Here is a 22808-nt window from a genome sequence, read left to right as displayed (position 1 = left end):
AGGGGAGCACCAGGCACCCCTTCAGCTGGGCCAGGGCGGCTGTATGATGCTGTCTTGTCTCTTGCTCCATCCGTTTGTCCCTGTCCATGTGTACTGCTGCTCTTCTTGCTGCCCAGGGAAGGGGAGCAGGGAGCTGAGCCCACAGAGGCTGCAATGCTGGCTGGGGCTGTAGGGAAGGGGCTGTGGAGCAGTGGCAACTCTGCAATAGTCACCTCAGAGCGTGGGGGACAGGAGGTCATGGGGACCCCCACAGAGGACCACCCTGCCCCAGATGCAGTGGGGAGAGCACCGTCTCCCTCGGCTTTATGGCAGCCACCCAGGTGCTGGCCCGGCCACCACGAGATGTCCCTCGCAGCCCCAGGGCTCAGGGTCTGCCTGGAGCACCCCTTGGCTCTGGGTCTCTTCTCTCTGGGGTTGGGGCTTGGTGGGTGGGGGGTGAGTTGCGAGGCTGTGACCCTTTTTTTGTAGCTCTAATAAAATCTGTTTGGTAAAGCGCTGTGTGGTGTGTTCCTGGCACGGACACCTCCCCTCACCCTCCACCCCTCCCTGGCTCAGCTCTGCTTTCCACATTTTGTCTCCCATTCCTGCCCTTGCCCGCTGCACTCCCTGCCCACTGCGCCGGGCCCCTTCCCTGCATGTTCCCCCCTGCCCTGCATGTTCTTTCCCTTCATCCCTATCACCGCTCATGGTTGCTTTTCAGTTGCTGAGATGCATCTCTCTTTCTTTCTCTTCCCCCTTCCTGGGCAGCTCGCCCTGAGTGCCAGTCACTGGCCATCGTGGTTCCCCTGCAGGACGTGGTGGTCGGGGCGGGGGAGCTGGCCCTCTTTGAGTGCATGGTGTCTGGCCCACCAGACATGGACGTGGACTGGCTGTCCCGGGGCCGGCTGCTGCAACCCGCCCTGCTCAAATGCAAGATGCATTTTGATGGGCGCAAGTGCAAGCTGCTGCTCACTTCCGTGCACGAGGATGACAGTGGGATCTACACCTGCAAGCTCAGCACTGCCAAAGGTAAGTGGCGGTTATGAAGCTCCCTAGGGTGGGTCTTGTTTGGGGCTTGGCCCCCGGAGGTGCTGGGGATGAACAGCTCCTCCCGACCCTTGGCTTAGTGTTCTGGTCCCCCTGGGATGTAGCTGTGAGTGCTGGAGATGGGGACCAAGGTCACAGGAAGTGGTTGTTGCCCCAGGAGCTGGAGAGCTTTTTCCAGATGGAAATGTCATATCAGTCAGAGAATCATAGAATGGCATAGGGTTGGAAGGGACCCTAAAGACCATCTAGTTTCAACCCAGCTGCATGGCCAGGGACACTTTCCACTAGACCAGGTCGCTCAAGGCCCTATCCAACCTGGCCTTGAACACTTCCAGGGTGGGGCAGCCACGACTTCCAGCACCCTCAGCCCTGTCCCACCCCACTCAGCTCCTCTACCAGCATGCATGTGGCTCCCACAAAGGTGAGAAATGTACTTGCACCGTAGTTGCACCAGCTGAATGCAGCCCTGGAGCCCATCTGTCTCTGTCCCCTGGCTCTGGAGCTACCAATACCTGGATCTGGTACTGACCTGTCCCTGCTGGCCTGGGTGGTGGCAACTTTCCGGGGGTTTGGTGGATCCCTCCCACTAAACCATCACTGGTGGCAGTCAAGGAAGAGAAGCAGGACCCAGTGTCTGTCCCACAGCTCCGACACCCCCCTGTATGTGTGCATGCTGCACACACCCTCAGGCCTCTGCAGTGGCACAGGGACAAAGGTCCCTTTCCTGTTCCCCACCCTGCCTGGACAGTCTTCAGCAGTCACCTTGGCTGCAGTGGGCACAGGGGGCAGCTGCACTCCTAGCACCCTGCAGCTGGTGCCTATGTATCCCTCCATGGAGAAGGCCATGTGCCTGTTGGCAGTTGAGGGCAACAGCAGTTTTGGGTGTAGAGAGGTCAGGCTGTGCAAGAACATGGTGTCAATCCCTGCCCCGGGGTGGGTGACCACACCGTCATTGCAAAATGGTCCTTGCTGCAAATGCCTTAATTTGGAGCATTCAGCTGTCCCCATGCTGCCCTTGGTTGCTGCCTGTGTTGGCACTGCCTGCTTCAGTGTCACCGACTAGTCCCCAAGGACCAGGCCTACTGTGACTCCCTGTCCTATGAGGATGACAGGGCATCCTCCCACCCTACTTTGTTGCTGGCATCTGCACTGCCGTGGGAGGAGGAAAGAGGCACCCCACTGCCAGCAGAACCCCAGCCCTGGGCATGAGGACCTTTCACACACTTCTGCCCACCCTGCTCTGTGCAGGGACAGAGCCTGGCACCCAGCACACCCGGGCTCAGCCCCCACCAGGAGTGGGGTACACTCAGCTGCACCCATGCTGGGTGCATGTGGGATGCATGTGTCAGAGGGGTGTCAGAGGCTGCCCTCTTCTCTACACACACACGTGCCATGTGGAGCTCACCCCTGCCTGCTCTCCTTGCAGACGAGCTGACCTGCAGTGCCCGGCTGACAGTGAAGCCTTCAGTGCAACCGCTCTTCACTCGCAAGCTGGAGGACGTGGATGTGGTGGAAGGACGGACAGCACGCTTTGACTGCATGATCAGTGGGACTCCCCCTCCGGTGGTCATCTGGACTCATTTTGGTAACCCTCAAAACTGGAGAGCTTGCCCAGGCCCCTGCAGGGAAACTTCTCCCAATCCCCTTGGGGGCTGCACTCAAGGCCTCATTCCCAGCTGAGTCTGGCAGGGGTGCTGATGCTGATGCTTTTGTGTGTCTCCATGCAGGCCAGCCAGTGCAGGAAGGGGAGAATGTGAGGATTCAGCAGGACGGGGGGCTGCACTCACTGGTCATCGTGCACGTGGGCAGTGAGGATGAGGGGCGGTATACAGTGACTGCCAGGAATGCCCATGGCCACGTGGAGTGCTCTGCTGAGCTTTATGTGGAGGAGCCACGGCCATCTGCTGCCTCCCAGATGTAAGAGTCCGGGGTCTGCAGGATATGCATCCCCTCTGGTATTTGGGTGACAATGGGCTTGTGCAAAGCCTGGGGCCAGGGCTGGGGTCATCATGCTCCCACTGTGAGTGTATGTGGCCTCTTGCAGCTCTAAGCTAGAGAAGATGCCATCCATCCCAGAGGAGCCAGAGCAGGCAGAGACAGAGACAGAGTGCTTCACCATGCCTGATTTCCTGAAGCCGCTGAACAACCTGGATGTGGTAGAGTCCAAGGAGGCTGTGCTGGAGTGCCAGGTGGCCGGGCTGCCCTACCCTTCCATCACCTGGTTCCACAATGGCTCCCGCATTGACAGCACCGATGACCGCAAGATGATGCAGTGTAGGGCTCCCTGAACCCTCCCTGCCCCCTTGGGAAAGGGGGGGGACACCCCAGGAGGAGGCATCTCCCCCCAGACCTTCATGCCCCATGAGGCAGGGAGGGGACCTCTGTGTCTCTTGGCTGGTGGAGTCTTACCTGTGTCCCCATTCCTCCTCAGATAAGGATGTCCACCGCCTGGTGTTCCCAGCTGTCAGCCACGCGCATGCTGGTGTCTATAAAAGTGTCATTGCCAACAAAGTGGGAAAGGCCACATGCTATGCACACCTCTATGTCACCGGTAAGCAGCAGCAGACACCACCAGGGATGCACAGCCACTCATTGCCACCCTGCTAGGCTGGGGGTCAGTGGCCTTGTAGGGCATTCCCAGGGTAATAGGATCCCAGGGCAGTTCAGGTTGGAGGGGACATCAGGAATTCTCTAATCCAACCTAAATGTGGGGTCAACTGTGCAGTCCTCACCTTGAGGACTTAGAACCAATCTCTGGACCCCCAAGTCCAACATGTGACTTGCTGACAGGCTGAACCCTTGCTGGGGTATCAGTCACTGCATCCATCTGTCCCCTCCAGCCCACTTCTCCCAGGGCATAAGGCAGATGCTCTGAGGAGCTGCGGTGGTGGCCATGCTCATACCCCTGCCCACCTCCCCATGCAGACGTGGTGCCAACCCCTCCGGATGGGCCCCCCACTGTGGCCTCGGTGACCGGCAGAGCCATCACGCTGGCCTGGAACAAGCCCAAGTGGCTGGACACTGCCATAGGTGAGGAGGCTGGGGACAGGCAGGGGCTGAGCAAGGAGAGGGCAATGCTGTAATGGGGTGCACGGGCCAGTTGGGGCTCTCCACCAACCCCTCTCTCCCTGCAGACCCCAAATCGGTGACCTATGTGGTGCAAATGCAAGTGCTGGGCACAACACAGTGGTTGGTGCTGGTGGCCGGCGTGGGAAAAACAACCTACACAGTGTATGGGCTGACCAAGGGTGCCCGGTACCTCTTCCGTGTCATCACTGCCACACCAAAGACCAACAGCAAGCCCTCCCCACCTGTGGGGCCTGTGCAGCTCCTGGACCGGGGTGAGAGGGGCTGTGGGGAGGGGACAGGTGGCAGCTCCTGGACCGGGGGGAGAGGGGTCTCTGTCCTTGGAGGGGTGATAAGCTGGCCAGGGCTGGGTGATGTGAGATCTGGAAGTGGTAGTGATACTGTGTGTGACAGGTCCCTACCTAGAAGAGGCCCCTGTCATCCTGGACAAGCCAGATGTGGTGTATGTGGTTGAGGGTCAGCCAGCCTCTATCACCATCACCATCAACCATGTGGAGGCCACTGTCACCTGGAAGAGGTAGGACATGGTGCTGTGCCCATTGCCTGTCCCATGCCCAGCATCACCCCAGAGGGTGGACAAAGAGGGGCTCCTGAACCAGCTCTCTGTGCAGCCCATGGTGGGTGGTGGGTCCTTCCCTGGGCCTGGGCTGGATGTGCACACAAGGGCAATGTCCAGGGCTGTGCCCAGCTGCATGGAGCTTGTGGGGGGAGGTGCTGCAGGGGTGCTAAGTAGGGTGCTAAGTGCTGTGAGACATTCAGGAGGCTGAGCTAGCCATGGGGTTCGAGCTGCTTGCAGGGGCTGCAGAGAGGGAGTCGGGGCTGTGTGTGGGACAGGAGGTGGTCATGGGGCTATGGGGTGGAAGGTCTCAATGGGGCAGTGGGTGTGGGGCTGTGGGTGTGGGGCTGTGGGTGTGGGGCTGTGATGTAGCAGCTGGTGTGCCCGCAGGGGCGGGCAGGTGCTGGGGGAGCAAGAGGGCGCATGCGAGGTGACGATGCCGGATGACGACCAGCACTGCCTGCGACTGCTGCGTGTGGGCCGGGGGGCAGCGGGGCCGCTGGCCTGCGAGGTGAGCAACCGCCACGGCACTGCCAGCTGCACCCTCCACCTCCGCCTCGCAGGTAGGTGCCCCCACACCCTGGGGCTGTGCCCCTCTGCTGGGGGGTGGCATCGCCCTGCGGTGCTCCAAGCCCGTGTGCAATGAAGGAGTTGTTGCTTCACTGGATGGCACTGCTCCATGGTGCACCCTGCCCATGTGCCACGGGAGCACTGCCCCATAGCATGGCACTGCTTGCTCCTCAGTACTTCATACTCATATGCCATGGGTACGCTGCTCTTGCCCCATGGGGCTGAAAACTCCTGAACCATGTGTTGATACTGCTGCCCAGTATCCTATACCCTATAGCTGACTTTTTGGAAGAAGTGTCTCTGTGTCTCATGACCGCATGCACTCATGACTGCTCTATGGTGTCCCCCACTCACGTGCCATGGGTGGCACTGCATATGGCCTCCTCCATGGGGGGGATACACAGGCACTTGTGTATAATGGAGTGGCACTGCCCCACAGTGACCTATGGACAACAACCATGGGGGACACCTCCACGATGCCCCATAGAGGTGTCATGGGTAGCATTGCCTCACCTCAGTATATAATGGAGACATGTAACCCACACATGCCCATGTACCATGAGTCGCACTGCCCCGTGGTGCCCCACACCAATGGGTAACTGCCCTATGGTGCTGCAGGTACATGCCACAGGTGGCCTGCACCATATTGTCCTGCTCCCATGTGGCACTGCTCCATGGTGCTCTATGCCCCTATATCATGAGCTGGTACTTCCTCACTGTGCCCCACAGCCATACACCCTGTGCCAGTGGCAGGGGGGTGGCACTGCTCCATGGTGCCCCATGCCCTGTCTCTTGGCAGAGGCACCACGCTTTGAATCCATCATGGAGGACATTGATGTCCAGGAAGGGGAGACGCCACGTTTTGCTGTGGTGGTGGAGGGGAAACCGCTGCCAGACATCATGTGGTACAAGGTGGGTTGGGACCCCCTAACCTGCTTCCTGGCCCACAGTCCTTCCAGACCCACATCCTCTACTACCTTCCTGCTGAGGCTTTGGTGTTGTGTTCACCCCCAATGATGCAGGATGCACCCCATGCCCTGATCTTGGGGGAAGGGTTGTGTGAGCTTGTTGGGGAGGGGACAGGACCCTCCTGATGCCCCCTGTAACCCCCAGGATGGGGAGCTACTGGAGGAGAGCAGCCACCTGAGCTTTGTATACGAGGACAATGAGTGCTCGCTGGTGGTGCTGGGTGCTGCCAAGCCTGACAACGGTGTCTACACCTGCATGGCGAAGAACCTGGCTGGAGAGGTCTCCTGCAAGGCAGAGCTGGTGGTGCGGGCAGGTATGGTGGACTGGCCCCTGGTCCTGGGGTGGCAGCACCTGGGTGCCCAACTTGCTCCCTGCCAGCGCCTTTCCTTCCCCCAGCCCAGCCCACTGCTGATGCCACCATGGAGGAGGATGCACTACACAAGGCACGACGTCTGACAGACTACTACGATGTGCATGAAGAGATTGGGAGGTATGGGGCTGTTGGCAGGAAGGGCAGGAGGGGCACCCTGGGCACTGCAGGAACAGGGATTCTGCAGCTGCACCCTGGGGCTCCATCCCTCAGGAGTGAGCTCCATGGTCATACGCCAGATCCTGATGTGCTGGGGATGATGTCAGCTGTTGCTGAATGATCTGGCACCAGCTCAGGATGGGGTGCTTGGGTGTCCAGGGCAAAGCCAGGCCTGAGTGGATCATCCTGGAGTGCTACCATGGCTGTGGGCACTGCCCAGCTGCTTGTGAAAGCAGAGGTCTCCTGCTCCCTCTTTCTTATCCCCCCCTTGTCCCCACTGCCACATTGCAGGGGGTCTTTCTCCTACCTGCGGAGGGTGACAGAGAAGAGCAGCCGGATGGACTTTGCTGCCAAGTTCATCCCTGGGAGGACCAAGGCCAAGCAGTCGGCACGCCGGGAGCTGCACATCCTCTCGCAGCTGGACCATGAACGCATTGTGTTCTTCCGCGATGCCTTTGAGAAGAAGAATGCCATCATCATAGTCATGGAGCTGTATCCTCTGGGTGCTGCTTCAGGAGCACGCAGTGCTGGGGATGAGGGAGGTTTTTTTAAGGGGGTGGGTGAACAGAGTGAGTGCAGAGGAGCTGGGTGCCCAGGAGGAGTGTACAGGCCATGGTGGAAGATGGAGTTTCTGTGCTCCTTGACTGAGGCCCAGCTGTGCTGAGGAAGAGCTGCTGGACAGGATGGCGAGGAAACCCTCAGTGTGCGAGTCTGAGGTGAGTGAACCCTAGGGGTGTAAAGTGATGGTGGATGGAGACAGTCTGGAGACACAGAGGTCTATCTCAGCCCAGGGATCTGCAATGCTTGTTTTGTCAGGCTACAAAGAGGGCTACAGCCCACACCCCCTGCTGCATAGGGCCAGTGTGGAGCCCACCCATGGTCAGGGCACCCACCTTCCCTATGCTCTCATGCAGGTCCGGTCCTACATACGGCAGGTCCTGGAAGGGATCTGCTACCTGCACCAGCACAATGTCCTGCACCTGGACATCAAAGTGAGTGTAGGGCTCTCTGGCCCTCTCCTATCCCGGTCCCACATGGATGGGCTCCTCTCATCTTGTGGGGGTCTCAGTCCTGGTGATGGGGGACATCCCTTCCCTGGGGGAGCCCCTGCCTCCTGCCAAGCTCCTCTCTGCTCCATGCTGTCCTGTAGCCAGAAAACCTTCTGATGGCGGATTCAAGCAGTGAGCAGGTCCGGATCTGCGACTTCGGCAATGCACAGGAGCTGACACCTGAGGAGCCACAGTACTGCAAGTATGGCACCCCTGAGTTTGTGGGCCCCGAGATTGTCAACCAGAGTCCTGTCTCCAGCGTCACTGACATCTGGTAAGGGTGGCCCTGGAGTGGACACTGGGCTCCCCACTATGCTGGGAGGGAGTGGGCTCCCTGCCGGGTTTCTGCTGTGCAGTAACCATGCTCTCCTCTCTGCAGGCCCGTGGGGGTCATCGCCTACCTTTGGTAAGTGGGTCCAGTGGGAACCCAGTGGAGGGAACACTTTCCTACCCCCTTGCTGCTTGCAGTGCTGGGGCTGCTGCCATGCACATTCCTTCTTACTGACAGCCTCCTCCCCAGCCACTCCTGTCTCTGCCTTCCCCATGGCACTGAGGCTGGGGTTCAGTGCCCCATCCTTGGTCCCCTGTACTTGCCCTGCTCTTCCCCATGTCTCCCCGGCCCAATGACAGTGTGCACTCCTCGGCAGCTTCACGGGAATCTCTCCCTTTGTGGGAGAGAATGACAAGACAACACTGATGAACATCCGCAATTACAATGTGGCCTTCGAGGAGAGGATGTTCCAAGGGCTCACCCGGGAAGCCAAGGGCTTTGTCATCAAAGTGCTGGTCAACGACAGGCTGTGAGTGCTGCTGGGTCCCCAGCCCCCACCCCTCTGGTGTGAGCATTGTGGTCAAGGGAGGGTAGAGATCCCTGTGCATTGGCGTGCACAAGGGCAGGCTGGCTGCACAGCCCTGCTGGGGTGCAGCACAGGCAGGCAGACCCCCCTGCCCTTCCCTGGGCTGGCCAAAGCCCCAAAAATCTTACCCAGTGGTGTTGATTCACAGGAGACCCAATGCAGAGCAGACTCTGGAGCATCCTTGGTTCAAGGTGAGCCTGGACAAGGGACCCAACACCCAGCAGCAGTGGAGTTCCCCTGAGCCTCCTGTAGGCTCTGTGGGACACTGCTGTCCTCTTGTCCTCCAGACACTGGCCAAAGGGAAGATCATCAGCACTGATCACCTAAAGCTCTTCCTCTCCCGTCGGAAATGGCAGGTAAAGGCAGGAGCTGGGACAGGAGGGGACAGGCAGAGCTGTGCTGGGTAGGACAGGGTGATATGCCCTTGGTGGGATGGGGTGCAGTGCACTGGGCAGAAGGGTGCCGTGCAGCCTGCCTGGGCCTGAGCCATCATTCTCTGCTGGCTGCAGCGCTCACAGATCAGCTATAAGTGCAACATGGTGCTACGTCCAATCCCGGAGCTGCTGGAGGACACGTCCAACCACCTCTCCATCGCTGTGCCCCGGCACCTGAAGGAGTCACCAGCACTGTCATCCTCCTCGGACTCGGATGACCTGGACGAGCTTCCATTTATCCCCATGCCACACCAGGTGGAGTTCTCTGGCTCCCGCATGTCACTCAACGAGATCCCCACAGATGACGAGGCCATTGGGCTGGTGGAGGGACCGCAGATGGAGGGGGCTGCACTAGAGGACGCCTCCGCCATGGAGTGGCAGAGCCAGGGCATGGCGAAGCCTGGGGTGGCCCTGGGGAAGCGGCCGAGAGGCTCTGGGCCACGGCGGCCATGCACAGAGGCAGAGGCACCTGGCTCCTCTGATGAAGAAGCCCCTGAAGCCCAGAAGCGGCCTGAGTACCCCCGCAAAGCCATGAGGAAGGGCTCCAGCCTGGAGTCCCCAGGGAGTGCCCGTCGAGGAGAGCTGAAGAGGGGTGGCTCTGCCGACAGTGCCCTCCTGATCCAGCAGCCCCCAGGGGCTGAGGAGGGGGCTGAGACTGGCCGAGGCTCCCGCCGGGTCCTGGCCAAGGCAGCTTCTATGGAATTGCCGCGGCGGAAGGGGGTCTTGGGGGAGGATGATCATGCCCAGCGCCTGGAGCTGATGCGCCAGAGGCTGCTGCGGGGTGGCTCTGGGGATGGCAAGGTCAGTGGCCTGAGGGGTCCCCTCCTGGAGACCCTGGGGGTTGGCCCCGACAAGAAGGTTCCACGGCCAACCCGGTTGGAGCCACCAGCAGTGCCACGGCTGGTGCGGGCAGCCTCTAGTGAGGCCACCTCACCTCGCCTCCCCCCGACTGAGCATCGGCTGCAGAAGAGCAGCTCCTTCAGCCATGGGGATGCCGAGCCTGTCGTCCGGCATCGCCGCTCTGGAGCACCCTTGGAGATCCCGGTGGCCCACCTGGAGGCCCAGAGGCTCAAGGAGTCCCCCTCACTCTCAGCCCTGTCTGATACTCGGCCTCCAGCCCCACCGGACACCCCTGGCCCACCAACACCCCCTGTGGTAGAGATCACTGTCCCTCAGGCCCCTGCCACCAAAGCTGCCTTGGGGAGGAGGCATGTCCCTGAGGACCATGGCCAGCCCAAGGCTGGTGTGGCTGCTACCACCACAGGGAAGAAGCCCACGGTCAGGGCACAGGAGGAGAAGACACCCCCCAAGGCTGCTGGAGCCAGTGGGGAGGAGGTTGTCAGGACAGGGGCACCCACCCCGCTACAGCCCGCAGCCCCTGGTACCCAAGCCTTCAAAACGTCTTCCTATGCCAAGGTTATGCAAACCCTGGGTGCTGTGCGAAGTGAGGAGCCAGCCACTGAGGAGCCTCAGCCCCCATCAGTCACCCCTGCTGAGCCCCCTGTGCCAGCACCAGCACCAGCACCAGCACCAGCACCAGCACTGAAAAAGGAGGTGAAGCCCACCAGCTCCTCCAGTTCCCTGCTCATCGAGGACATTGACTCGGAGGAGGTTTTCGAAGCCAAGTTCAAGCGGGGCCGGGAGTCGTCTCTCAGTCGGGGGCTGAAGCTCCTCACCCGCTCTCGTTCTGAGGACAGACACCTGGCCAGCCTCTCAGCCCCTGACGAGGGCATATACCGTCCCACACCAGCCGGCGTGCCCCTGGAGCTGCGCAGGGACAGGCCCACCGGGCTGGTGGGCAAGTCCAAGTCAGTGCAGGACCTGCACGAGGTGGAGAAGGATGGGAGCTTCCTCCGGAGGATGTCTGTGCTCCTCAAGCGGACCCCACCTGCTGAGAGGAAGAAGAGCAAGGGGGAGGATGGAGGTGGTGAGACCCCATCCAGTGGGCGACGCTTCTCCTGGAGTGTGGCCCGGGGTGGCTCCAAGGAGCGAAGGGACTCAGAGAGCCTCAAATCGGAGCCAGGGGGTGGCGGGGAAAGTGAGTCACCGGTGGTGGCCGTGCGGAGGAAGATCAGCGCCACAATGGAGCGGGTCTCTGCACGTCTGCGTAGCCAGTCAGATGAGCGGCCGGAGGGTGAGGGACCCGGGGAGCTCCGCCGTACCAGCTCTGAGGGGGAGAGCCTGCAGCCAGGGGCCTCCCCAGCACCCGCACCCTCCTCTGAGTCCCTGCGCTCGGAAGGCAGCACCCGCTCATCTGCCTCCACCAAAGGTGAGCAATGAGGGGGGGTTCTAACTGCACCCCATAATCCAGCCACTCTGTGCATGGCTGCCCTGGCTTGGCCCCCTCTCAGCCACTCTGGGCACCCACAGGTGGGGGTGAGGGCCAGAAGCGGTCCCGCTGGGAGCGCTGGGGACTCCCACGGGGCAAGAAGGAGAAGGTGTCCTCGCAGCCCAACATCCCCTCCAGCCTGCTGCAGGAGGAGGAACCCGCCGCTGTCTTGCCGCACACACCCAGTGAGTCAGGTAGGTGCAGCCCCAGGATGGGATGGCAGGTGCCTGTTGCTGCCCCATACTGACCCCCCACCTTTGCTTTCTAGATTTCCCCCCCATTTTCCACATCAAGCTGAAGGACCAGGTGCTGCTGGAGGGAGAAGCACTGACCCTCTGCTGCCTACCTGCTGGCAGCCCGACCCCCAGGATCCTCTGGATGAAAGGTAGGGGGCTGCCTGCATTGCCTTGGTGAGTGGATGCTGGGGGGGCAACGTACCATTTCTCTCCTATCCTCTCCCCTGCAGACAAGAGGTCCCTGCAGCCTGACAACACTATGAATATCATTTCCTGCAAGGATGGAAGGCAGATGCTCACCATCTCCAAGGTCTCCAGAAAGGATGCTGGGATGTATGAATGTGCAGCTGCCAATGCCCTGGGCACAGCCATCAGCTCCTGCACGCTGGCTGTGGCACGTAAGGAGGCATGGGGGGGGGGATGAGCTTGTGGGGAGAGAGCACATGCCAGGCACACAGCCTGGGGCTGGGGACTATTTCGAACAGGTCTCTTGCACTCTGCTCTTCCCACCTGCAGGAGACTTGGGCTTCTGAGAGAGGACAGGCTAGTTTTGCCTGGGCACTTCCAGCATCTTTGAGTCCCCATGTTGTGCTGCCCTCGTCTTGCAGCAGCTCTGCCCTACCCCTGGCTAGACACCCAGCCTGTCCTCTCTGTTCCTTTGCAGGGATCCCTGGGCGGCCGGGCACCCCGGAGATCCCCCAGAAGTACAAGAACACGGTGCTGGTACTGTGGAAGCCTGCAGAGAGCAAAGCCCCCTGCACTTATGTGCTGGAACGTAGGCTGGAGGGTATGTGAGGCTGCCTCCTGTCCCCTGGGAGCTGCAGCCAGAAACATGGGCTCATCGAGGGGACATCAAGCCAGGACAAAAGTCCCCCATGTCCTTGCTGTCCCCTGGGGCTCATCTGGGTCTTGGGTGAGGGGTGTCCCCCTGCCTCATCTTGCCCCCACACTGACAGGGGAGCATGAGTGGAAGATTGTCAACACCGGCATTATCGACTGCTACTACAATGTGACGGACCTGCCCCCTGGGAGTGCTGCCAAATTTCGGGTAGCTTGTGTCAACAAGGCTGGGCAGGGGCCCTACAGCACCCCCTCAGGAAAGGTGCACCTCGACGCAGCAGGTGAGTGAAAAGTCCTGCAAAGTGTAGGGCAGGTGTGTGGCTGGGTGTGGGGCTGTGGCCTCTGGGATGCTCTGGGGGTCCTTGAGTCCTGAGGGATCTCTCACTCAGGATTTTGGGGAACAGGGCTCTGCTTGCACCCTGCTACTGGCCTTCTGCCTGGGTCACACCTCCCTTTGCTCCCTACAGATGCCCAAGCTGCCCCAGCCAAGGGCATTGTCATTCCTGTCCCCATCCCTGAGAAGGTGGCTTCCAGCCGGTCAACCCAGACGCCGGTGGGGCAGCTGGAGCCACCGGCCCCAGGGGTCCCCCCCACCACGCCGCCCCACAAGCACAAGGGAGCAGTGCAGAAGGCAGACAGTGTGGCACAGGCAAGCGTTCCCCCTGGGGTCCTACAGCCCCCTGTGGCCCACGAGGAGGGGCCACGGACGGACCCCGAGCTCCCACCCAACATCACCGTCTGTGTGCCGCCGGAGCTGATATTCACCCCACCTCGGACTGCTGCCTCACCCCACACAGACACCCCTACTCAGGACTCCCCTGTCCCCCCCACAGACACATCCCCTCTGTCCCGGGCTCCATCTCCTTCCAAGGTCTCCCCCATTTCTCCAGTGTCAACCACTCCTAGTCCAGCCCCTACACCATCCCTCACCTCCAATGCCACACCCACACGGAAGATGCCCCCCTACATGGTCACTTCCTTTGTCTCCATGCCCCCCACATCACCCCCTGCGCAGGAGCCCTCCTCCCCATCCTCCAAGGAGCCCCCACCTGAAAGCGGGGTCCCAGGGGCTAAGGATGGAACAATGCTGCGGCAGGGTGTCCCCCAAAAGCCCTACACCTTTCTGGATGAGAAGGCAAGGTGAGTATCAGTGGGGCAGGGTACTCTGCCAGGGGTGGTTCCCTCCACAGCATCCCACATGGGGGACCCTGAGTGCTGCCCTGTGCTGCAGGGGCCGCTTCGGGGTGATCCGGTTGTGCAAGGAGAACTCCACGGGGAAGCTCTTCATGGCCAAGATCGTGCCCTATGAGGCAGAGAGGAAGCAGAGCGTGCTGCAGGAGTACGAGATCCTCAAGGCGCTTCACCATGAGCGCATCATGGCCCTGCATGAGGCGTACATCACCCCCCGATACCTGGTGCTCATCTGTGAGAACTGTGCTGGCAAGGAGATCCTCTACAGTATTGTGGACAGGTATGGGTGGATGCAGGGTGTCTGGGGAGAGCTGCCAGCACCAGGCCACCTGCTGATGCCACTTGCCCCCAGGTTTCGCTACTCAGAGGATGACGTGGTGGGCTACGTGCTGCAGCTCCTGCAGGGCCTTGAGTACCTGCATGGCCACCGCATTGTGCACCTTGACATCAAGCCAGACAACATCATTGTCTCGAGCATGAATGCCCTCAAGATCATCGATTTTGGCAGTGCCCAGACCTACAACCCCCTCGTGTTGCGTCAGCTGGGGCGGCGCGTTGGCACCTTGGAGTACATGTGTGAGTGGGACACCAAGGGTGCAGGGGTATGGGGATGGGTTTGGGGACAGGGACAGAGCTGGGGATTGCCTGTGCCCAAGGCATGTGTCCAAGCCTGTGCATTGGGGGATCTTGGGGAGGAGTTGAGATGTTCTTGGGGAAACTGGGGGGTCTTTGGGGTGCTGGGACAGTCTGCTGAGGGCTTTTGTAGAGTCGCTGGGCTCACTGGGAGAGTTTGGGTGCTGTAGGGTAGGTAGCTGGGGTATCTTTGGAGGTGCTGGGTTCTGTCAGGGTACTGGGGTGTTAGGGAGGGGTGCAGGAGGGTATAATGGTGGGGTGCAGTGGGTGCTGGGAGATGGTCTGGGGGTGCTGGGGCTGGGTCCACAGTGAATATGACAGCCCTGCTCCCCTGTCTGCAGCTCCAGAAGTGGTGAAGGGGGACCCAGTGGGCTCCGCAGCAGATGTCTGGGGCATTGGCGTTCTCACCTACATCATGTAAGAGAAGGGGCCTGGGGGGGAACGAGCACCCTGAGGACTAGTTATCCACGCCCAGGGCTTGGTGCCATGGGAGACACCGGGCTGGTGGTGGGCTGGGGGATACTGTAGCCCTATAGACCCTTCCCAGTTGAATACAGGAATTGAGACCCTGGGCAGCTGTGGCTGTTCCCAACTAGGGATGGGTGGGTAGGGGGTCATGGGTGCCCTTCCACTGGTGTCCCCTAGCTGTACCACCCCATTCACCCTCACAGGCTCAGTGGACGGTCACCATTCTTCGAACTGGACCCCATTGAGACGGAGAACCGCATCCTGGCAGGGCGCTTTGATGCTTTCAGGCTGTACCCCAATGTTTCACAGGGTGCTGCCCTCTTCATCCGCAAGGTCCTCACTGTCCACCCCTGGTAAGTGCCTGGCCCAGTTAGGTAGGGCATGTGGTCCTGGATTATGCCCGTGAGTAGTCCACCCACCGAGGTGGGCAGCTTCTTGCCCCATGGCAATCCTGAAGACATCATCAGTAGGATCCTGGGATCCATTACTAGCTCTTGGAGAGGGCTGAGATACCTGGGTTCTTGCAGGGCAAGGGTGGTGGCTGGGTTTGGGAAGTGTAGCAGTGGTGGGCACCCTGCAGCTTCTGATGCAGAGCCACCCCTGTCCCAGGAGCCGCCCAACAGTGAAGGACTGCTTTGCCAACGCTTGGCTCCAGGATGCCTACCTGATGAAACTGCGCCGCCAGACCCTGACCTTCACCACCAACCGCCTGAAGGAGTTCCTGGTGGAGCACCAGCGACGTCGTGGCGAGGCTGTCACCAAGCACAAGGTCTTACTCCGCTCCTACCAGGGCAACCAGCCACCAGGACCCCAGTAATTGGTGCCTCGGCCATGTCTGCAGGGGCCGAGGAGCCTGAGGAACATTCCAGGGGCCGTGGGATAGGGCGGCTGAGAAGAAGCCAGGATGTGCTGGGATGAGCCCATGGACCTCTTGTGCTGCCCTTTGGGATGCTGGTGGCCAGCATCATTTTGGCAGTACCAGTGGAGAGGGAAGGTGTAGCTCCAGCCAGCCCGGCAGTGTGGTCTGGCATGGGACAGGTGGCAGAAAGCCTTACTGGGAGGAACAGAGAATGTGGCAGAGGGTCCAGAGAAGGATGGGATGGTGGTAGTGAGGCCAAGGGAAGCTCCAGGCAGGAGCAGGAGAGCTGCTGGCCAGCTGTGGCCACGCAGGTCCAGTCAGCTGTGTGCCTTATGCCAGAGCCTGCAGCTGCCCTGGCCACGGCACAGGGGTCCCTGCACTTGCCTCAGTTTGCACACCAGCACCCAAGGACTGAGGCTGCTCCAGTGGTTCCTGCGGAGCGGACCCTACTCACTGCCCCCTGCCCCTCTGGCCCCATGTCCCCAGATGGCACAGCCTGAGTCCTCATGTTTGGGAGCAGGGGCCACCAGCTCCCGCCATTCTGCTCCTCCCAGCCCTGGTTCTGGCAAGTGGGTTTGTGGTTCCAGGTCCGATGCTGGTGCCTTCCCTGGGGCTGTCAGCTGTGCCCTGCACCAAGGCAGGGGGCTGTCCTGCACCCCATCTTTGCAGGGGGGCACCCAGGTGCCACGCACACCTCCTGCGCCTGCTCAGGCCCACACTGCTCACATTCTGCCAGCCCAGCTCCGGCCCTCACCCTACTGCCAGCCTGTCCCCAGACCCCCTAACCTAACCCCAACCCCCACTTCCCATCTCCCACCCACCCCCCCAGTGCCATGGCACAGCCCCACTGGTGCCTTGCTGAGCCCTGGACCCACTCCTTGCCCCCTTCCCAGCTGGCAGTGGGATGCTCCAGGGTGCCTGGGGTGGAGGAACAGGGGTAACAGTTGGGCACCCATCTTCCAGATGCTGCTGTAGCAATAGGGCTTTATTTATTGACTTTGGGGAGAAGGCCCCTGCCCACCCCTGTCCCCTCATTCCTGTCGGGTTCCGGAGTCACCAAAATCCACGTGATTTGGAGCAGGCAATGTACCAGAGCAGCAATAAAGACCCTGAGCAGCTGGTCCTGTCTCTGTGCCCCGCTGGGAAGGGATGGGGAGCTGGGCAGAACAGACCCCAGCTGCCACCCAGGGCCGGGTGCCTCAGAGGGATCCTGTCCCAAAATCACAGAATTGATGTGGCTGAAAAAGACATCAAGTCCAACTGTTAACCCAACACTGCCAAATCCACCACTAAACCATGTCCCTCAGTACATCTAGACATCTATTAGACACCTCCAGGAATGGTGACTCCACCACTTCCCTGGGCAGCCTCTTCCAGAGTCTGACAACCTTTTCAGTGAAAAAACTTTTCCTAATATCCGATCTAAAGCTCCTGGCACAACTTGAGGCCATTCATTCCCTCCTGTGCTATCGCCTGTAACTTGAGAGAAAGGACTGACCCCCTGCAAGCTACAACCTCCTTTCTGGCCGTGTTAAAGACCAGTAAGTTCTCCCCTCAGCCTCCCTTTCTGCAGGCTGAACAACCCCAGTTCCCTCAGCCCCTCCTTGTCAGGTTCTCCAGAGCCTTCACCAGCTTTGTTGCCCACCCCTGGACACGCTCCAGCCCCCTCAATGCCCTCCACGTGGCGAGGGGCTCAGAACTGAACCCAGCATTCGAGCCGCAGTGCCGAGCACAGGGGAACGATCCCCTGGCACTGCGGGCCGCACTACTGCTGATACAGCCCAGGATGCTGTTGCCCTTCTCAGCCACCTGGGCACCCCGCCGGCCCAACCTCAGCCGCTGCCGACCCTCACCCCACGCTGTGCCCCTCACCCCACGCTGTGTCCCCCCCCCCCAAGGCCTCCGCTCCCCAGGGGCGAGCAGGCGGGCGGGCACGGGCAGGCGCAGCTCCCTCCTCCCCGCGCTTTAGCGGCCCCTGGCGGCCGGCGGTGTCGCCGTCACCCCGGTGACGCGTGAGGAGGCGTGGTCCTGCGCCGCCGTGACGTCTGCAGCCACGTGTGCGGAAGCGGCGGCGGGGAGCGGGGTTGGCCGGAGGGGAGCGGAGCGGAGCGGAGCGGGGCTGCCATGCCGCTGAAGGCGGTGATCCTCATCGGGGGCCCGCAGAAGGGTAAGTCGGACGGTTCCGCGGGAACCCCCGCCGGCCCCGAGCCTCGCTGACCCCTCTCTGCGCCGCAGGGACCCGGTTCCGCCCGCTGTCCTTCGAGGTGCCCAAGCCGCTCTTCCCCGTGGCCGGGGTGCCCATGGTGCAGCACCACATCGAGGCCTGCGCCAAGGTACGGGGCGACCGCGGGGGCTGGGAGGGTCTAAGGAGGCTGAAGGAACACGGCCGCCCTCCCCACTCCGCCCCTCTCTCCCTCCCCAGGTGCCCGGCATGAAGGAGATACTGCTGATGGGCTTCTACCAGCCCCACGAAGCCCTCAGCCGCTTCTTGGTGTCGGCGCAGCAGGAGTTCAAGATCCCCATCAGGTGGGCAGGAAGCCCCCCGCCCCCGCGGGCCGTATGGCAGCACAGCGCGGCTCGGCCCTCGCCCCGGCGGGACAGCCCCCAGCCAGCCCCGGTGCTTCCGTGGCTGGTCTCGGCGCCAGAGATGCCTCCCCAGCACAGCTCTGGGCTGCCCCTGCCTCCTCCCTCTCTGTCCTCAGGGCAAGATTATGTCCCTACAGCTCCGGCTACCCTTACCCTGCCCCACTGCCGGGTGGTGCCACCAAACCTCCACTTCCCTAAGCCCTCGATTTTCCCTGCTTGGCTTCCAGGTATCTTCAGGAGTATGCAGCGCTGGGCACAGGTGGTGGCATCTATCATTTCCGAGACCAGATCCTGTCAGGTGGTGCTGAGGCCTTCTTTGTCCTCAACGCGGACGTGTGCTCAGAGTTCCCCTTGCAGGAGATGCTGGAGTTCTGGCAGCAGCACGGGGACGTGCACAGCTTTGTCATTCTGGGTACCACAGTGAGTGGCAGTGCTGGGGAGCAGAGCGGCAGTGGTGCTCTGCCATGGGCTTGTCTAGAAGCCAGCAGCTCCTGCTGTGGATGGATCTCTGGGTGTGAGCTCTGGGTCTTGTCTGCTCTGCATCCCCAAGCCCACATCTCTGCCATTGCTAATGCACTCTTGCTCCACAGGCCAACAGGACACAGGCGCTGAATTACGGCTGTATTGTGGCAAATGTGGACACACAGGAGGTACTGGAGGGCTACAGGGACATGGGCACAGCATGGGCAGCTGGAGCTCTGCTGCCTGTGTGGGCACATGTTCATGGCTGGGACTCTCATCTCTTCTCTCTCTCTCTCCCAGGTCCAGCACTATGTGGAGAAGCCCAGCACCTTTGTCAGTGAGATCATTAACTGTGGCATCTACCTGTTCACACCTGCCATCTTCCAGCACATTGGCGAGGTCTTCCAGAGGAATCAGCAGGAGCTAGTGCTGTGAGTCCTCTCTGCCCCGCATCCCTCCCACCCCACTGCTTCCTGGGGCTGCAGCAGCACGCTCATCCTCCATTCTTTCTCTATCTTCTCTTCCTCTGCCATCACTCACTTGTTTCCTGGTCCTGCACCAGCTATCCTTACCTTGGGTAAGTGTTCCTCTGTGTCTTCACTGGCTGCTTTCTGGGCTGAATAGTCTCTAGGGATAACGCATGCTTTCCTCCCTGCTCCAGACTGCTCTGCAAAGCTGTACTTTTCCTCTGCTCCCTTCCTGGCCAGCTTGAGACTGCCCTTTTCCCTTCCTCTCCTCCTACTTCATTCTCATCCAGCTCTGAACCAGGGGCTGAGTGAGCCTTTCACCTGGGAATGCTCTGCTCCTGCCTCCAGCTCTCTGCACCAGCCAGCCTGTCACCTGGCATCTCCACTACCACCCAGGCAAAAATCCAGCTGTGCAGGGCTCTGGAGCAGGATCCATTGCTTGTGTACCCACCTGGAATGGGTGGGGCTCTTGCATCATCACCTTCTGGCTGAGAGCTTGTTTCAGCTGTAAGAGCCTTGTCCCTCTGCTGCTCTGGGGTTCAGCAGGGCCGGGCCGGCCTAGCCTGACAGGAGAAATGCATGGCTAGGAAGGAGTCTAGAATCACCAGAAGATCCAGATTTGGGGAGGGTACCTGCTGGGGTCCCTGGCTAAGGCTGTGACTGGCTGAGTGTCTAATGGGCCACTTGCTTGCAGAGAGGAGAGCTCCAATGGCTGGCAGCGTGCAGAAGTGATTCGTCTTGAGCAGGATGTTTTCACGGCCCTGGCTGGTAGTGGCAAACTCTATGTCTACAAAACTGACGGCTTCTGGAGCCAGATCAAGTCAGCTGGGTAAGGAGCTGGGGCTAGAGTTGGCACAGCAATTGCATGAAGCAATACCTACCAGGGATGGGAGGGAAGGGTGTCCAGGCAGCACTGAAGGTGGGTGGGGAGGTGCTGAATTCAGACCCTTCTCTGCCCTGATAGTGCCAGAGAGGCCAGTAACAGTCTTTTGCATTTCCTCACCCAGCTCTGCTATCTATGCCAGCCGGCTTTACCTGAACCAGTACAGCAAGAGCCACCCAGAGAGGCTGGCCCAAAACAAACCTGGAGGCCCTGTCATCCGAGGTACCCCTCTGACACCCCCTGCCACCTTGAGGGCTTCTTGAGGAGGCAGTGGAACCTCGAGGCAGGTTCCTGGTCCAAGAGGAAAGTGCTCCTGTGAGCTGCCTCTCCTGACCCAGCTGCCTTTTGTTCCAGGGAATGTGTACATCCACCCCACAGCTTCCATTGACAGCACTGCAGTGGTGAGTGGAGGCTGGGGGCCCCGTGGCCGGGGGATGCACAGGGTAGCTGAGGGTGCCATTGTCCTTGATCTCATCACTTCCCTCTGTCCTCGTAGCTGGGCCCCAACGTCTCCATTGGTGAGGGGGTGATGGTGGGAGCTGGTGTGCGTGTGCGAGAGTCCATCGTCCTGCACGGGGCCTCGCTCCATGTAAGTCGGGTTTGCCCAAGGGTGGGGGTGTCAACCTCCACCCCTTGCAGGGAGGCAGCAGCACCCTTCATCTCCTTCTCCTTCATTCCAGGACCACACCTGTGTTCTCAATACCATTGTGGGCTGGGACAGCACCATTGGGCGCTGGGCCCGGGTTGAAGGAACACCCAGTGACCCCAACCCAAATGATCCCTATGCCAGGATCAACAGTGAGACCCTCTTCCGGGATGGGCGCCTCACACCATCCATCACAATCCTGGGTATGTCTCACTGGTACCCAGCTACCCTGGCCTCTTGCAGGGGGGCAGGTTCTCTCTCCAGCCCCTGCTATAACCCCCTGCTGCTCTCTCCCCAGGCTGCAGTGTCACAATCCCTGCTGAGGTTGTTATTCTCAACTCGATTGTCCTTCCTCACAAGGAGCTGAGCCACAGCTACAAGAACCAGATTATCCTGTGAGTCACCTGCTCACTGGGCTGGGGGGCAGCAGTGCCAGCCTCTCACTGCTTGCTGTGCCTCACAGCAAGACCCTCTCTGCTGGGGCTTCACCTCCTGAGAGGTTCCTAGCACCTTCAGTGGGGTAGATTCAGGCCCGAAGCCCTGCAAGTGCCTGACCTGCTCCAGACAGACATTAAAACTGGTGAGCATCAGCCTCGCATGCTGCTTGTTTTGCAGCCCAGGGACAAGCCCTGGGGCAGGGTGAAGGCTTTGGGGACAGCATGTGGCCTTTTGGACCAGCCTGTGTGCCTGTTGAGAGGCAGGTGTGGGAGCACTTACAGCCTGAAGCATCTCGGGTGTTGAGCTTTCTGTGTTTCCCCACCAAAGAGCATTACCAGCACGGTCTTGCCACCCCTCACCAACTTCTCCCTGCTTTGCACAAGTTGTTCTCTGCAACTCCCTGGAAGGTCTTGGCAAATCATGGAATCTGGGGAGCTTTCAAGCTGCCTGTCCTGCTTCTCTACAGGAACTGGCTGCAGGATTCCAATTTCAGCAACGTGATTGCAACACCCCAAGCTGGGCTCCTGCCTACTGCTGGGAAAACAGCAGCACCAGGCTGTCCTGAGGGCACTGGCACAGGAGGACTGGGTGGGACAGGCAGGTTGCTGGTCCTGGAGGGAGCTGCAAAAAACCGCCCCTTCCCCCAGCACCCCCTCCACCCACAAGGGGCTCTGTCAGCCAGAAGAGCTGCCAATCCTGCCAAGCCTGCTCCTGTCAGGATGGGACCTGCACAAGCTGCCTAGGCAGCGCTCAGGGCAATGGCAGCAAGGTCCCTGCCACCCTGGTGGGCCAACAGCCTCTGCTCCACCAGCATGGCTGTAACGTGAGGGGCTTGCTGCATGTCTCCCCTCACATGCACCCAGAGTAATCAATTTACACACATGACAGTGGCAGAGGTCTGTTGCCTCCCTGTGTCTGGAAAACACACTTTTTTTTGAAGGCAGCTCCCTGCTGATCATGATACATTCTATCTGCAGTAACCAACATTTTTTTATCCACCTACCTCCCCGTTGTCTTCTCTGGTTTTGGAACTCTGTGCAAAAGCCCTGCACTCTGCCAAGGGCCTTTTCATGCCTCGCCTCCCACCTTCAGGGAGGCATCACATTAGGGATTCTCCAATCCATCCAGTACCACCCCAGCTCCATGGATTTGCAGTAAATCCTTGCTCCGAGCCCTGTGCCTTCCTGTGCCAGTTCTCCTGTGGTCCTGGGTGGAGATTAGCTGTTCCCTGGCTCTAAGCACATTAAACTCCTTCAGTTTTGCCTCTGCCTTCGATGTGCTAATTTCCTTGCCCGCTGGTGAGCGCCTCTGTGCTGTGGGAAAACAGCCAAAGTAATTGCCTTTCAGAATGGTACATGAATTGTCTCCCAAGTCTCACATCTGGCCTGGGTTTTAGTATGGACAAAGGTTTCTCAGCTGCTGCATGTGGCCCTGGGGCAATTCTTAGCTCTCTTGTGTAAGGCCCCTTTCCCCCGAGCTCCCCTTGAACTGTCTGTCCCTTGTGCAGAGGTATATGGGGGACCAGGACTTCTCAGGCTCTTGCTCCCTTAAAACAGCCTCATCCTGCTTCCCCTCTCACGGAGGGAGAGGACTGTTCGATCCCTGCTTGGGCCCTGCAGGGGAGGAATGAGTTAAAGGGGCCTCGGCTGAGGTGCCAGGAAGTCTGGAAACGCTTTAAGGTTGTCCTGCCCTG

At 60.3% G+C, this 22808-nt stretch overlaps 2 protein-coding genes across 7 annotated transcripts in view; both read left to right on the top strand.

Moving 5' to 3' along the window:
• Window positions 1-16754, top strand: part of SPEG (striated muscle enriched protein kinase) — a 39692-nt gene extending 22938 nt beyond the window's left edge. For all 5 annotated transcript variants that reach the window (XM_071747605.1, XM_071747604.1, XM_071747603.1 and 2 more), the window contains 32 exons: window positions 748-1008; window positions 2453-2611; window positions 2754-2943; window positions 3071-3300; window positions 3458-3577; window positions 3952-4056; window positions 4161-4367; window positions 4507-4630; window positions 5060-5232; window positions 6039-6151; window positions 6353-6521; window positions 6605-6698; window positions 7029-7229; window positions 7393-7453; window positions 7652-7729; window positions 7888-8060; window positions 8166-8192; window positions 8434-8586; window positions 8792-8834; window positions 8931-8999; window positions 9153-11346; window positions 11448-11600; window positions 11675-11791; window positions 11873-12040; window positions 12307-12429; window positions 12599-12763; window positions 12950-13622; window positions 13714-13953; window positions 14026-14249; window positions 14648-14723; window positions 14978-15127; window positions 15384-16754. In XM_071747605.1, the coding sequence (XP_071603706.1) occupies window positions 748-1008; window positions 2453-2611; window positions 2754-2943; window positions 3071-3300; window positions 3458-3577; window positions 3952-4056; window positions 4161-4367; window positions 4507-4630; window positions 5060-5232; window positions 6039-6151; window positions 6353-6521; window positions 6605-6698; window positions 7029-7229; window positions 7393-7453; window positions 7652-7729; window positions 7888-8060; window positions 8166-8192; window positions 8434-8586; window positions 8792-8834; window positions 8931-8999; window positions 9153-11346; window positions 11448-11600; window positions 11675-11791; window positions 11873-12040; window positions 12307-12429; window positions 12599-12763; window positions 12950-13622; window positions 13714-13953; window positions 14026-14249; window positions 14648-14723; window positions 14978-15127; window positions 15384-15591 (7241 nt within the window). In that variant the 3' untranslated portion in view covers window positions 15592-16754. The remainder of the gene's footprint in view (window positions 1-747; window positions 1009-2452; window positions 2612-2753; window positions 2944-3070; window positions 3301-3457; window positions 3578-3951; window positions 4057-4160; window positions 4368-4506; window positions 4631-5059; window positions 5233-6038; window positions 6152-6352; window positions 6522-6604; window positions 6699-7028; window positions 7230-7392; window positions 7454-7651; window positions 7730-7887; window positions 8061-8165; window positions 8193-8433; window positions 8587-8791; window positions 8835-8930; window positions 9000-9152; window positions 11347-11447; window positions 11601-11674; window positions 11792-11872; window positions 12041-12306; window positions 12430-12598; window positions 12764-12949; window positions 13623-13713; window positions 13954-14025; window positions 14250-14647; window positions 14724-14977; window positions 15128-15383) is intronic.
• An 896-nt stretch (window positions 16755-17650) lies between these two features.
• Window positions 17651-22384, top strand: GMPPA (GDP-mannose pyrophosphorylase A). 2 transcript variants are annotated; one of them, XM_071747598.1, is made up of 13 exons: window positions 17651-17800; window positions 17869-17966; window positions 18056-18159; window positions 18447-18639; window positions 18810-18869; window positions 18982-19112; window positions 19244-19258; window positions 19843-19977; window positions 20156-20253; window positions 20386-20432; window positions 20528-20620; window positions 20712-20880; window positions 20976-22384. In XM_071747598.1, exons 1-13 carry the CDS (start codon window positions 17758-17760, stop codon window positions 21074-21076), a joined length of 1287 nt encoding a protein of 428 aa, XP_071603699.1. In that variant the 5' UTR covers window positions 17651-17757; the 3' UTR covers window positions 21077-22384. The 2 variants fall into 2 exon arrangements, with proteins under 2 accessions (XP_071603699.1, XP_071603697.1); XM_071747596.1 differs by lacking the exon at window positions 19244-19258 and having other exon boundaries at window positions 17660-17800.
• The last annotated feature ends 424 nt before the right edge of the window (window positions 22385-22808 follow it).

The sequence above is a fragment of the Heliangelus exortis genome, chromosome 6, assembly GCF_036169615.1.
Source record: "Heliangelus exortis chromosome 6, bHelExo1.hap1, whole genome shotgun sequence".
Lineage (NCBI taxonomy): Eukaryota > Metazoa > Chordata > Aves > Apodiformes > Trochilidae > Heliangelus > Heliangelus exortis.
This window is presented reverse-complemented; position numbering and strand designations above follow the sequence as displayed.